Genomic DNA, 14,626 nt, shown 5'->3' on the forward strand with positions numbered 1-14,626 from the left:
GATATAAACATTTCCAAATAAAAATATGTAAATGAGTGGTTAATCTTCAGTTATTTTAAGATGATTTTAGGGTTTTCTAGTTTATGCTTTTTTTCTGTTTTTCAAGTAACCTGCAGAGAATTTTGGGAAACAAGATTTTCTAGGTAGGTGCATTTTCACACTGAATTTAGCTTTATTAATACATGATTGATACTAATACCGAGCCATGGATTTACTTTTTTTTTTTTTCTGAGATGGATTCTCACTCTTTCACCCAGGCTGGGGTGCAGTGGTTCGATCTTGGCTCACTGCAACCTCAGCCTCCCGAGTACCTGGGATTACAGGCGTGCACCACCATGCCCAGCTAATTTTTGTATTTTTAGTAGACAGGTTTTGCCATGTTGCCCAGGCTGGTCTCAGACTCCCAAAGTGCTGGGATTACAAGCGTGAGCCACCACAGCAACATTCAGATTTCAAATATAACAAGCTAACGAGTTACAGGTCTTAAGGTGTTCAATACTTTGTGGATACAGGTCTTCATTCCTAGCTCCAATTTATATAAATACAAAGTATTTTTTGCATGGTTTAATGTATACTGAATTCCCAGGTACACAAGTACCATGTAAATTGAGGGAAGAATTATACTTTCCTTTTTTTTCTTTTTTTTTTTTGGTGGAGACTGTCTCACTTTGTCACCCAGGTTGGAGTACAGTGGCACTGTCATGGCTCGCTGTAGCCTCCACCTTCTTCCCAGGCACAGGTGATCCTCCCACATCCGCCTCCTTGAGTGACTGGGACCGTAGGCGTGCACCACCATGCCCTGCTAATTTTTGTATCTTTTGTAGAGATGGGTTTTTGCCATGTTGTCCAGGCTGGTCTGGAACCTTCTGGGCTCAAGCAATATGCGTGCCTTGGCCTCCCAGACTGCTGGGATCACAAGCCTGAGTGAGCCACCATACTTGGCAGCTTTTTTCTTTCTTTTTAGAACTTTTAAGAGTTGGTCAATATTTTGGAAAATCAACTTCTGTACATTAAAGTTAGGACAATGCTTTTTTTTTTTTTAATGGTGATGGGTTATATTTATGCTTTTCTATTTGACACTAGTTTGTCAGGGTTGGAAAACAGCCACATGCTTACCTAGTCAGTGTGACCTCAATGTAGTTGAGATGGGAAACAGGAAGACTTCAGTGTAGTTTCTAAACTGATACTGGCATCTAATATCAGCCATATGATGTCCTGTCAAGTTTCTGAAAGACAACGTGAAAAAGGCATCACATAGTCCTTGAGGGGTGATCGTCTTTGGCGGCCAGCAGCAATGACAAAGCAGTGAGCGCACCAGGGTCAGCCCGCTCAGCTGTGGTACATTTTTCCCTTGGCTCAGCTGTAATCCATAGTTTCACCCCAATTAACTTCCCAGATACATTGCGTCTTTTAAGCTTTATTTTGTATTGCATTGGAAAGAACGGTGCTGAGAAGCTCTCCATGGTTATCTGAGCCTCATTGACCACCATCTTCACCTGAAGCTGCCCAGCATCCAGTGACCAAGTATCTAAGGCCACTTAGCAATACTGGAGGTGCTCTGGTATCCTCCAAGTGTTTTTTTATGTCTTGTTTTATTTTAGGAAAATTTAATTCCGGAGTGAACTTTTTTTTTTTTTTTGAGACGGAGTCTCTCTCTGTTGCTCAGGCTGGAGTGCAGTGGCATGATCTTGGCTCACTGCAATCTTCTCTTCTCGGGTTCAAGCAATTCTCGTGCCTCAGTCTCCCAAGTAGCTGGGCTACAGGCGCCTGCCACCACGCCCTGCTAATTTTTTGTATTTTTAGTAGAGACGGGATTTCACCATGTTAGGATGGTCTCGATCTCCTGACCTCATGATCCACCCGCCTCGGCCTTCCAAAGTGCTGGGATTACAGGTGTGAGCCACCGTGCCTGGCTCATTTCATTTTTAAAAACTTAACACTACCACATAATTTGGTAAAAAAAAAAATCTAAGGCAAGTAATTGCAGCTACTTGGAAGGCTGAGGCAGGAGAATGGCTTGAACCTGGGAGGCAGAGGTTGTAGTGAGCTAAGATTGCACCACTGCACTCCAACCTGGGTGATATAGACTGTTTTGGAAAAAAAAAAAGTATATATATAATATTATATATACATATATATGTGATATATACACACATATATGTATATACATATATGTGTGTGTGTGTGTGTGTGTATATATATATATATATATATATATATATATATATATGATAGCTAACATTGGCTGAGTGCTTTCTCTCCGGGGTGAGCACTATGTGATAGAATAGCTAACAGGAGCGTTTTCTAGGTGCTGGCTACTGTTGAAGGTGCTTTTCATGTATTTATTGGTTTAATCTTTCAACAACCCTATGAGATAGGTACTGTTCTCACCCTGCAGATGAGAAAGCTAAGGCATAGAAGGGGTTAAGTAATAACCAAGGTTGCTCAGTGGTAAGTGGCAAAGCCAGGTTTCAGACACAGTCCATCTCCAGATGTTACTGTTTAAAACTTGATCCTTTATAGCCTTTGCTACTTTGTTAATTCTAAGCACTTAATACACATTATTTCAATTAATCCTGGTGATACCCACTGTGGTATGGGGAATGGGTAGTACCGAATGATGTATGGCACTTAAGTTCCTGGTACACCATGTGCTGAATTTAACAAAACTGAGTCAAAGCAGAGGATAAATAGCTTGATATAGCTGTAGCAGCTAGGGAGAAGACTTAAGATTCAAACCCAATAATGCTACACTAGAATTTGGTTGGGTGTGGTGGCTTGTGCTCGTAATCCCAGCACTTTAGGAGGCTGAGGTGGGCAGATCTCTTGAGATCGAGACAGCCTCGGCAATATGGCGAAACCCTGTCTTTACAAAAAATACAAAAAGCTACTTGAGGGGCTGAGGTGGGGAGGTTAAGGCTGTGGTGAGCTGAGATTGTGCCACCACACTGCAATCTGGGTGACAGAATGAGACCCTGTCTTAAAAAAAAAGAATCCTACGCTAGAATTGATTACCAACCCTTAAGCTCAACTATCAGCTACCAGCTGTCTTAGTAGTCAAACTTATTTTCTAGGTTTAATTATCCATAAACTAGTCTGATAATGTCTTTTAAAGGTTGTGTCCCGTATTTATTTTGAGAGGAATTAAAATTTAAAGTTTTAAAAATGGCATGGAATAATGATCTCAACTTTTGATCATCTTCCCATCTGTAAAGTAGTAGGAACTTCCACTATATGTATATTTACGTTTATGCACGTGTTACTGCCTTTGGTATACTAAAGCTTATTTTTTGTCAAACTTAGATACTGGAATTATGCCTAAAAGTTATTTCTTATATTGTCTAAGTGGATTATCAATTTCATACTCTGCTCACGCAGAGCTAGATAATATGCTTTGCTCATCATAACCTTGGGAGCACAGATTTTTTCTGTATTACCAATGAGAAACCTTGACTCAAGAGATAAGAAATCGTTCCAAGGACATGTGGCTAATATATTGTAGAGTAAGGAATCTGTTCAAAGGCTATGGCTTTCCCATTATTCTCCAATGCTATTTTCCTAAGACCCAGCAAATTAGTTTTGATATCTAAGGTAATAGTTCACAAAGCTTGGTTCATCCCTGCAATTGCCCGGTAAACTTAAAATTTCAGGGCCTCATCCAAACCCACTAAATCAGAAGGATAAGAGAATTTTTGAACCACAGAAGCAGTCCTACTGTGATGCCTGCCTAGCAGAATTGCTAAAGAAATAATTTTTTTTTCTTTTCTTTCTTTTGAGACAGAGTCTCACTCTGTTGCCCAGGCTGGAGCACAGTGGCACAATCTCGGCTCACTGCAAGCTCTGCCTCGCAGGTTAACCCCATTCTCCTGCCTCAGCCTCCTGAGTAGCTGGGACTACAGGCGCCTGCCACCACGCCCGGCTAATTTTTTTGTATTTTTAGTAGAGACGAGGTTTCACCATGTTAGCCAGGATGGTCTCGATCTCCTGACCTCGTGATCTGCCGCCTCGGCCTCCCAGAGTGCTGGGATGTTTTTCTTTTTTTTTTTGAGACAGAGCCTTATTCTGTCTATCCGGCAGCTGAAGAGCAGTGGTGTGATTATAGCTCACTGCAGCCTCGAACTCCTGGGCTCAAGCAATCCTCCCACTTCAGCCTCCAGAGTAGCTGGAAGTACAGGCCTGTGTCACCATGTGTGGGTAATTTTTTATTTTTTATTTTTTGACAGGGTCTTCCTCTAGTGCTCAGGCTGGAGTGCAGTGGTGCTATCATGGCTCACTGCAGCCTTGACCTCCCAGGTTCAATTGATCCTCCCACCTCAGCCCCCTGAGTAACTGGGACTACACATACATGTCACCATGTCCTGCTAATTTTTGTTTTTTTTTTTTTTGTTTTTTTTTTTTTGAGACGGAGTCTCACTTTGTGGCCCAGGCTGGAGTGCAGTGGTGCGATCTCGGCTCACTGCAACATCTGCCTCCCGGGTTTAAGTGATTCTACTGCCTCAGCCTCCTGAGTAGCTGGGATTATAGGCACCCGCCACTGCACCCAGCTGATTTTTCTATTTTTAGTAGAGATGGGGTTTCATCATGTTGGCAAGGCTGGTCTTGAACTCCTGACCTCAGGTGATCCTCCTGCCTCGGCCTCCCAAAGTGCTGAGATTACTGGTGTAAGGGACTGCACCCCGCCAATTTTTGTATTTTTTGTAGAGACTGGGTTTCACTATATTGCCGAGACTTGTCTCAAACTGCTGGAGTCAAGTGATCCTCCCACCTTGGCCTCCCAAGGTGCTGGAATTACAGGTATATAATTTATTTTTTAGTGAATGGTGTATGTATCTGACTTTATTTTTTCAGAGATGGGGTCTCACTGTGCTCTCCAGGCAGTTCTTGCTCTCCTGAGCTCAAGCAATCTTCCTGCCTCAGCCTCCAGAGAATCTAGGACTACTTTATTTTTTTAATCAATGAGTAGCTTGTTGTCACAACTTTACTTACTGGATTATCCATTCTTCTCCCTGCACACCACCCCCCAACCTCCCTTCTCTCTATGCCCAGAAATCAGAGATGTTGCCTTTCTCATACACAAAATTTCTAAATATGCCTATTCCTGGGTTTAATAATTTGTTCCATTGACCTCCCTATTCCATCACATTGCTTTCAATGTAAATAGCTTTACATTTAAGTTTGACATCTGATACGGCAAGTCCTCCCTGTACCTATTCACCTGGCTGAGAGTATGTTCTTTGTTCCTATATGAGCCGCCAGCTTGTTCTTCAGTGTGATACCAAGTCATGCTTCCTCCAGCAAGTTAATTACTGTTTTCACTGCACCCACACAAAAATGGAGTTTTGAACTTTTGACTTATTTGTGTGACGAGTATTTAAATCCAATCCCTTCCCTTCCCTTCCTTTTTTTTTTTTTTTTTTTTTAGAAAGAGTTTCGCTCTTGTTGCCCAGGCTGGAGTGCAATGGCACGATCTCGACTTACTGCAACCTCCACCTCCCGGGTTCAAGCGATTCTCCTGCCTCAGCCTCCTGAGTAGCTGGGATTACAGGCATGTGCCACCACACTTGGCTAATTTTTTTTGTATTTTTAGTAGAGATGGGCTTTCACCATGTTGGTCAGGCTGGTCTTGAACTCCTGACCTCAAGTGATCCACCCACCTCCGCCTCCCAAAGTGCTGGGATTATAGGCATGAGCCACCACACCCAGCTTAAGTATATTTTCCTTTACTCTCAAGCAACCTCTATGAGAGCCCAATCAATCCTAGCTCTTGTCCTGTGTTGCTTACATACTAGTTCTGTTACATTTGACGAATTACCTAACCCCTCTTAGCTTATGAATGAACTGCAAAACAAGGGCATTAGATTTGCCTCTTAATGTTTTGAGTCAAGCCTATTATTTTGTTGTTAAACTTTCATTTATTTAAAAATAAATAATATGTTCATGTAAAAATTTAAAATTATATACACTGAAAAGAATGCTCTCTATCCTTGTTCCCCAGCCACCCAGTCCCATCCTTGGAAGTAACTTGTATAACTTTTTGTATTCTTCCTTTCAGGTGTTTTATGTATATATACATATATGTAAATGTGTACGTATATATGTACATATCTTATGTATATGAAATATATATTCATTTTTTCTTTTTTAAAAAATAACATTCCATGCATAACATTTGACACCTTGCTTTTTTACATTAACAATTGGTCTCTGGGATTAATCTATAGATAAAGACACTTTAAAACTATAATGTTCAATTATATGGATAAGCCATAATTTATTTCAGGATGCCCCCCCAGCAATGATAGATATTTAAGTTATTCTAACCTTTTTCTATTAGAAACACTTCTGCAATGAATAAATGTATGCGTAACTAAATATGTACATTTGAACAAGCACATCTATAAGATAAATTCCTACAGAACTGCTATGTCAAAGGGTCTGTGAATTTTAATCATACATGTACACATATACAGACATGGATCTCCAAGTTGTCCTTCACTGAAGTCCCATCAGTTTTATTTATTTATTTATGTATTTATTGACACAGAGTTTCACTCTTATTGCCCAGGCTGGAGTGCAGTGGCACAATCTTGGCTCACTGCAACCTCCACCTCCCAGGTTCAAGTGATTCTATCTCAGCCTCCTGAGTAGCTGGGATTACAGGTGCTCGCCACCACGCCTGGCTAATTTTTGTACTTTTAGTAAAGATGAGGTTTCACCATGTTGACCAGGCTGGTCTCAAACTCCTGATCTCAGGTGATCCACCCGCCTCCAAAGTGCTGGGACTACAGGCCTGAGTCACTGCGTCCAGCCAAAATGTCCATGAATTAACAGTCCTACTAGCAATGTGTTTTTTTTTTCTTACTCTCTGTAAAGCAGGATGTTATAAAGTTCTTATTTTGCCAATCTGATAATTTTACTCTTTATCATGATGAATGAGGATGAGCATTGTATGTGTTTAAGACTCTTTATTTTTTTTTTTTTGAGACAGGTTCTTGTCTGTCACCCAGGCTAGAGTACAGTGGCACCATCAGAGGCTCACTGCAGCCTTGACATCCTGGGCTCAGGTGATCCTCTCACCTCAGCCTACTGAGCAGCCGGGACTACAGATGCATGCTACCACGCCCAGCTAATATTTGTAGAGAATAGGGTTTTGCCATGTTGCTCAGGGTGGTCTTGAACTCCTGGACTCAAGTGATCTGCCCACCTCAGCCTCTCAAAGTGCTGAGATTACAGGCATGAGCCACCTTGCTTACCCTTGTTAACTGGTTATTCCTATTCACTTAATGTCTTCTGCCTATTTTTTGACTGAGTGCTTGATCTTTTATGACTTCTATTTATTAAAGAAACTAGTTCTTTGTGTTTTTTCCCTCTAGTTTGTCATTTGGGTTTTGATTTTGTTTATGCCTTGCACTTGTAGAAAGTCATTTTGGTGTATTTGAATTATTAAATGTTTTTCTTTATGCCTTCTGGTATGACGTTAAACTCTGAAAAGTCTTCTCCAAAACTTAAAGTTTCTTTAGGTATTTTTATAGTTTGGGTTTTTCTTTAAAAAAAAAAAAAAAAAAGATGTTGATTTTGGCTCCGTCTGTAGATTTTCCTGTTAAAAGATATAAGAAATGTTTAAAATTCCCCTACCGTCTTATAGATTAAGCCTAAGTCTTTAAGACACTTAAAATTTCGCTTGCAAAATGCCCTTCAGTCTCATTTAGCCTGAAGACATGACTTGGAAAAACATCAATGGTTATTTACTTACCTGGCTTGAATATCAGTTCAAAAGGCTAGTTTATTATAGTATTTTTAAGTCATGCATTTTTTGAATATGGGCTAGGCACTGTTCTAGGCACTGGATATACAGGGATGAATAAGATGGGGGAAGCACACAGTAAACAACTAAATTAATAGCATGATTTTAGATACAGATTAGTGTTATCAAGAAAATAAAGACAGACTGGGCACAGTAGCTCACACCTGTAATCCCAGCACTTTAGGAGGCTGAAGTGAGGATCACTTGAGCCTAGGAGGTCGAGGCTGTAGTGAGTGGTGATCATACCACTACAGTCCAGCCTGGGCAAGAGCATAAGACACTGTCTCAAGGGGGAAGAAAATGGGTGAAGCCCAGTGTCTCACACCTGTAATACCAGCATTTTGAGAGGCCAAGGCAGGAGGATCCTGTGAGGCCAGGCGTTTGAGACCAGCCTGGGCAACAAAGTGAGACAGTCTCTTAAAAAAAAAAAAAAAAAGCCGGGCGTGGTGGCTCACGCCTGTAATCCCAACACTTGGGAGGCCAAGGTGGGTGGATCACAAGGTCAGGAGATTGAGACCATCCTGGCCAACGTGGTGAAACCCTGTCTCTACTAAAATATAATGGTGCACGCCTGTAGTCCCAGCTACTCTGGAGGCTGAGGCAGGGGAATTGCTTGAACCCGGGAGGTGGAGGCTGCAGTGAGCCAAGATCATGCCACTGCACTCTAACCTGGCGATAGAGTGAGACTCTGTCTCAAGAAAAAAAAAAAAAAACAGAGAAAATAATGTTCAAATAATATGTTGAAGATGTATGAAACCATACATAGGCACTGACTTGTTCAACTGCGAAGATACGTTCCCATGCTTCCCTGCTGCTTCAACTTTGCTTGGCTTGTAATGAAATCTCCTGTAGCTCTGCACATAAATGCTATCCACACTTTAAGACACATTCCAACTACATACATCATTCACAGTGTGCCAACTTTGCTTTTAGACTGGCTTCCTTTAAGCCAGAATGGCTGCTGCAGGCCCATATTGGGTGATGTCCATTGGCAGAAAAAAAGAGAGCATCTCTTTTGGTATCTTCTGAAGAGCAAGTAAATCTTTCTCCAAAGTGCTTCATTACATCGTTTCACATTTCTTTTCTTTGTTTTATTTTACTTTATTATTTTTTTGAGACAGGATCTCACTCTGTCACACAGGCTGGAGTGCAGTGGTGCAATCATGGGTCACTGCAGCCTTTAACTCCCAGCATCAAGCAATCCTACCATCTCAGCCTCCTGAGTAGCTGGGACTACAGGTGTGTGCCACCATGCCCAGCTAATTTTTGTATTTTTTTGTAGAGATGCGGGTGTATGTAGGGGGGGTCATACTATGTTGCCCAGGCTGGTCTTGAACTCCTGGGCTCAAGCAATCTTCTCACCTCAGGCTCCCAAAGTGCTGGAATTACAGGTGTGAACCACAGAGCCTGGCCCTTTCACACTTATGCCAACAGGAATTTATCCCTCAGCTAGATATGGGTTTACCTTTCCCTGGTCATAGCATGAGAGAGGAACACTGCAAGATCAGAGTCTGTTTGCAAAGAGCATGTGAAAGGGGCTGCTTCAATACTTAAGGCGTTCAGCCTTGTACTGTAGTAATCTACATAAGATGCCTTCCCATTAATTTCAAGGCTCTTTGAGGAAAGCTTGTCTTATATATCTTCATGTTTTCCAGCACTTAGCCCAGTGCCTTGCACATAATACGCATTAACTGTTTTTTTTTTTTTTTTTTTGAGATGGAGTCTCACTCTGTTGCCCAGACTGGAGTGCAGTGGCTCAATCTCAGCTGACTGCAATCTCCGCTTCCCAGGTTCAAGTGATTCTCCCGCCTCAGCCTCCCGAGTAGCTGGGACTGTAGGCACACACCACTGTGCCCAGCTAATTTTTGTATTTTTTTTTAGTAAAGACGGGGTTTTCACCATGTTGGCCACATTGGACTTGAACCCCTGACCTCGTGATCTGCCCACCTTGGCCTCCCAAAGTGCTGGGATTACAGGCCTGAGCCACCGCACCTGGCTTGCATTAACTCTTTTATTTGGATTTAAAAATTCCCCAAAGTGAATTTCATATTGGATAATTTTTTTAATGTGTCAATGATTTGAAGCGCGTGGGTAATTTGAAATTACTTATGATACTTTGGCTTTATAAAATATTTTCTTCTAAAACTTCAAGGTTCCATATTTAATTTTATGCTTGCTTTCATACTTTATGGGGCAGAGGGAAAGAACTGCTATGCACAATCTTCATTACACATGAAGAAACATTTATTTGATAGCTTGTTCAATGTCTTAACAGTTAACAGGCAAGAGAATCTAGATTTTCTGAATCCCAGTCCAGAGCTATTCCTATTGGTGCATATTGCCTTTAAACAGATCACTCCTCCTTTACCTGAAGTATTCAAGTATTTCATGTAACTGTTATTGCTGATCATGCTTTTTGTTTTTCTTTTCTCTCTCCTTCTACCTCAGACAAATTAACCCTAGTTATAAAATTTGTCTTGTTTGGAGGTACATAATCTACAGGCTGACAGAGGAATGAAAATGTGAAGGTTATGAGCTAGAAACATTCTATCCCTAAAGAACAAGGTCCTTCCTATGAACAAGGCCAGGGGTGACATCAGAATGCAACTTTATTGGACTTTTCAAAAACAATGAATGTGCATTTTGTTCCCGAATTTAACACCTACTCATTCACGTTTTTTGTTTGTTTCAGATGGGTTGAAACAGTTTAACAAATCTGGAATTAAGAGACAGTGAAGATGATCCCATTCAACTATAGGTGACTATTTACAGGTCAGAGAAATATCACACAATCTGGGAAATGTAAACGTAATCCTTGCAGTGAGGTATCTATAGAGCAAGAGGCCTCCCTGGGACTCTACTATCTCACAGACCCAACCCATCTCTCTAAGGGAGGCAACATTTAGGTGTCACTTGTCCTAGGCTCTCATTCTATTTAATACAAGTTGAGCATCCATAATCTGAAAAGTCCAGAATCTGAAACGCTCCCAAATCTGAAACTTTGAACATCCACATAATGCCACAGGTGGAAAATTCCATACCTGACCTTCTGTGACAGGTCGCAGTCAAAACTTTGTTTCAAACACAAAATTATTTGAAGTTTTATAGGCGCCTGCCGCCACGCCTGGCTAATTTTTGTATTTTTAGTAGTGATGGGATTTCACCATGTTGGCCTGGCTGGTCTCGAAATACTGACCTCAAGTGATCTGCCCCCCTCAGCCTCCCAAAGTGCTGGGATTACAGGTGTAAGCCACCGCTCCCCGCCTTTTTAAAGTATTGTATAAAAGTAACTTCACGCTATGTGTGTAAGGTGTATAGGAAACAAATGAATTTCACGTTTAAACTTAGGTTCCATCCCCAAGAAATCTCATTATGTATATGCAAATATTCTAAAATCCAAAATAATCAGAAATCTGAAAGTGTTTTGGTCCCAAGCATTTAAGATAAGGGGTACTTAACCTGTATAAGAATTTGTGATTTGCACATCTCTGTTGCTGGAGTCGAGGCAATTTGTAGTGAAGGACGGAGCTTTATCATACTTGTACCTTAGTGCCCACCATATAGTGGGGCTTAATGAGTATCTGTTGAACGAATAAATCTTTTCATATGTAGACGCTGGTGCTGGGAGGGCAAAATTAAGTCCCTATTCTTGAAGAGTTACCAGTCAATACATCTTCCAGAGACAACCAACTTCCTGTTGTTAAACCCTTCAATGCCTAGTTCTAAGTCACTGACAATTACTCAGCTAGAGACCCACTCAACTTAACCTCTCCTCTACTCTCAAATTCCATTTCTGGAGGCTGTTACATGGCCCTTCCCTCAGCATTCTCAATACCGCTTCTATCTAGGGACATTTGATGTTTTCTTCTTTTGGAAATCATGCTACTGTATGCGTTTTTTACTTTTTGAACTGTCTTCCCATCTGATATCCCAAGGCCTCCCTCACCCCAGATAAAAGATTCAAGGTTTCTAAGCAGGAAAAAAGTTTGCGAAAATGCTGTGGTTTCTTAAGAGAGAACACTTTAAATTTGCAACAAAGGAAATGTGGAACCCTGTAAGATGTAAAACCCTCACCACCTGTCAAGGACTACTAATTTCCTCCTCCTGCTTCTGACTTGAAAAACACGAGCTAAATCTGTCTGCCTAACGCACAAAACCAGATGTCCACTCTTCATCTCACATAACTGACATCTGCGTCTTTTATCTACGTAAACAAACTTGTCATTGAAAAAGTCCTTGGCTTTGAAGTCGCCGGATGGCGTAAATAACACTGACACTCAAATCCCCAGTCTGATTTCAGATTGGGTCGATTTCACGCAGGTTCTATGGAATTTGCCCAGACTGCCGGCCTGTTTTCTACCCTGATTCCTTAGGTGGCTTCTGGGACAGAATTACGGTTCTCTAAGTATTTGCTTGCACATGGGTTTACTGAAACAGTCGCCACTGTACGAAGTCCGTTCTTCCCGTGTAACTAACGAGAGCCCATACACGTGCAACGCAGCTGTGCACACTGCCGCAGCGGTCGCCGCGATCACGACCTTTCAAACCGCCCCGCAGCCCTCGCAAAGAGGCTCGTGGCCCCCGCCTTCCGGTGCCTCAGTCCCTGCCAGTAGCCACCCAACGCCGTCCGGCTGTTGCTCGTTCGCCCTCTCCCTCAGCCTAGCCCGCTTCTACCCGGACGGCTCCCAGTTCTCCCGTCCTGCCCCGCGCAGGCTGCAGCTGTTCCGTCAGCTGCCGCTCCTCCTCCCAGACGCAGAGCGCCGCTCTGCCCCGCCCCCCGCGCAGGCGGCCGTCCCTACATCCGGGTACCGACTGCAGCCGCCTAGACGCTGGCACTATGGTCATGGCGGAGGGGACGGCAGTGCTGAGGCGGAACAGGCCGGGCACCAAGGCGCAGGTACCATGTCCGCACCTTTCCTGTCGGGCAACTAGGTGCCGAGCAGTGCCGCGCCCAGAAGCTGGCCGCCACTGCGGGGAGGTTGGGCCGAGGCGGTAGGCGGGCGGGCTGGGGCACTGGTGCCCGGCCTGCTCTTCCGGAGCTGCAGCCCCTCAATTTGGCTGAGGCGGTGGCGGCCGCCGTGAGGCCTGCGGAGCTCCGACCCTGGGGTAGGCGTGAGGGGCGGGTGGAGGCTGCGGGTGGTACCTGCCTGCCGAGGCCCTGGGCTGCTAGTCTGTCAGCAGCAACGGCTTCTCGCCTTGCCCCTGAGCCCCAGCTAACTAGCATTGGAGGGGCGCGACCAGCCCGGTGGAGACCCCCGGGGTTTCCTGAAGGTCGGGGCCGCTGAAGTGGGAGGGGGTGTAAACACAGCCTACCTCGACCCGGCGTCCAGTTCCTACCTGGCCTGGGACGTACCTGCCCGTCTCCTGCCATCCAGCTTGTCTAGCTGGATCCGGGTGCCGATATTCTCCGCCTTGTTTCCCTTTGACCACCTCTCCTTGCCGCTTTCCCTGGAGCTGTTCCCTGGTCCAGCAAGTTTTCATCACCAAGTTGTGACTTGTTAGATGTCATTCCTTGCTAATATGCGTGAAGCATAGTCAGAGAATGAACTGATTATAATTTTGTCAGCTTTTTTGTAGGGCATTATGTGTGGTAAATTGGTGCTTGATTAGGCATTGGTTCTTAGGGTTTGGAAAAGATGGGATGCCTCACATTAAAAATAAATAAATAAATAAAATTGGCATCCAGACTTGAACTGATTAATTGCTGGCCGAAATGGCTTGCTATAGACTAGATGCTCTGAAATCGGAAGAGATGTGTTTATAAAATGTTAAAAAGTGATGCAAATGAAAATTGAAACAAAACAATCGTGGAGCTATGATTGTATGTCTGATAATAGATTTTAATTTCTTATACAGAATTATGGAAAGAACACCTTTCGAAGGGGGCATACAGGTATTGATTACCTCCCCAGATTCATGTTACAGATAAGGAAACTGAAGCCCAAGAGAATTAACTGGATTTGCCCAAGGATACATAGTCTCCTGATTCTTAATTCACTGGTGACCTTTTCTCTTTAACAAGCTGCTTCCAGTGCTGAATTTTAGAGAAAATATTAAAGTCTTATTTTGGAGTCACATTAAGCTGTCAGTTACTCCTACTGACAGTTTTGTTTTCATACTACTGGAAATTTATCCGTTACATATGCTTGCTTTTTACCGTTTCCACACTTTACTTCCAAATGCTCTTTTCTCAGATACCTTTACATCTTATTCTGTGGAAACATTGTTTCTGATTACATTTTTATGTTCAGAAGTAGACTTTTGTGTTCATATTCTGAGAATCATCTCATTTATTCATGTACTTAATTTTGAAAGGTTAGAAAATAAAATATTTAATATCGTAACATACTTGCTATGTTGCTGTAAGTCACATAGAAGAAAGCTTATTGTCTTTTTTTTTCACATTGTCATGGATCAAGGTTGTTAGATAAAATATAACAGAAAAAGGATAAAAAATAAAAAAGACTGCTTATGCCATAGTTTGTCCTATCTTGTTTATCACATGAATTTCCTTTAGTGAAATGGGTCTATTCTAAAATGATATATTTAGAACAATATCTCCTTCCCTATTGGGTCAAAAGAAAAAAAAGTAAAAAACTATAATAGAGGGCTGGGTGCGGTGGCTCACGCCTATAATCCCAGCACTTAGGGAGGTCGAGGCAGGCGGATCACCTGAGGTCAGGAGTTCAAGACCAGCCTGGCCAACATGGTGAAACCCCGTCTCTACTAAAAATACAAAAAATTAGCTGGGCGTGGTGGTGGGCGCCTGTAATCCCAGCCATTCGGTAGGCTGAGGCAGGAGAATCGCTTGAACCCGGGAGG

The 14,626-nt window shown here is 42.7% G+C and overlaps 1 protein-coding gene across 4 annotated transcripts in view; it reads left to right on the forward strand.

The window, feature by feature from the left end:
- The window catches only part of MOB4 (MOB family member 4, phocein), a 51,774-nt gene that overhangs the window by 3,229 nt on the left and 33,919 nt on the right, over positions 1–14,626 (forward strand). The window contains exon 1 of one of the 4 annotated variants that reach the window (XM_054478370.2): positions 12,445–12,701. The exons of 1 other annotated variant lie outside the window; for it this stretch is intronic. In XM_054478370.2, the coding sequence (XP_054334345.1) occupies positions 12,642–12,701 (60 nt within the window). In that variant the 5' untranslated portion in view covers positions 12,445–12,641. Of the gene's footprint in view, positions 1–12,444; positions 12,702–12,729; positions 12,911–14,626 lie in introns of those variants that run through there. 2 more of the 4 variants (XM_054478371.2, XM_054478372.2) reach the window with 2 other exon arrangements.

This window comes from Pongo pygmaeus, chromosome 11, assembly GCF_028885625.2.
Source record: "Pongo pygmaeus isolate AG05252 chromosome 11, NHGRI_mPonPyg2-v2.0_pri, whole genome shotgun sequence".
Classification (NCBI taxonomy): Eukaryota; Metazoa; Chordata; class Mammalia; order Primates; family Hominidae; genus Pongo; species Pongo pygmaeus.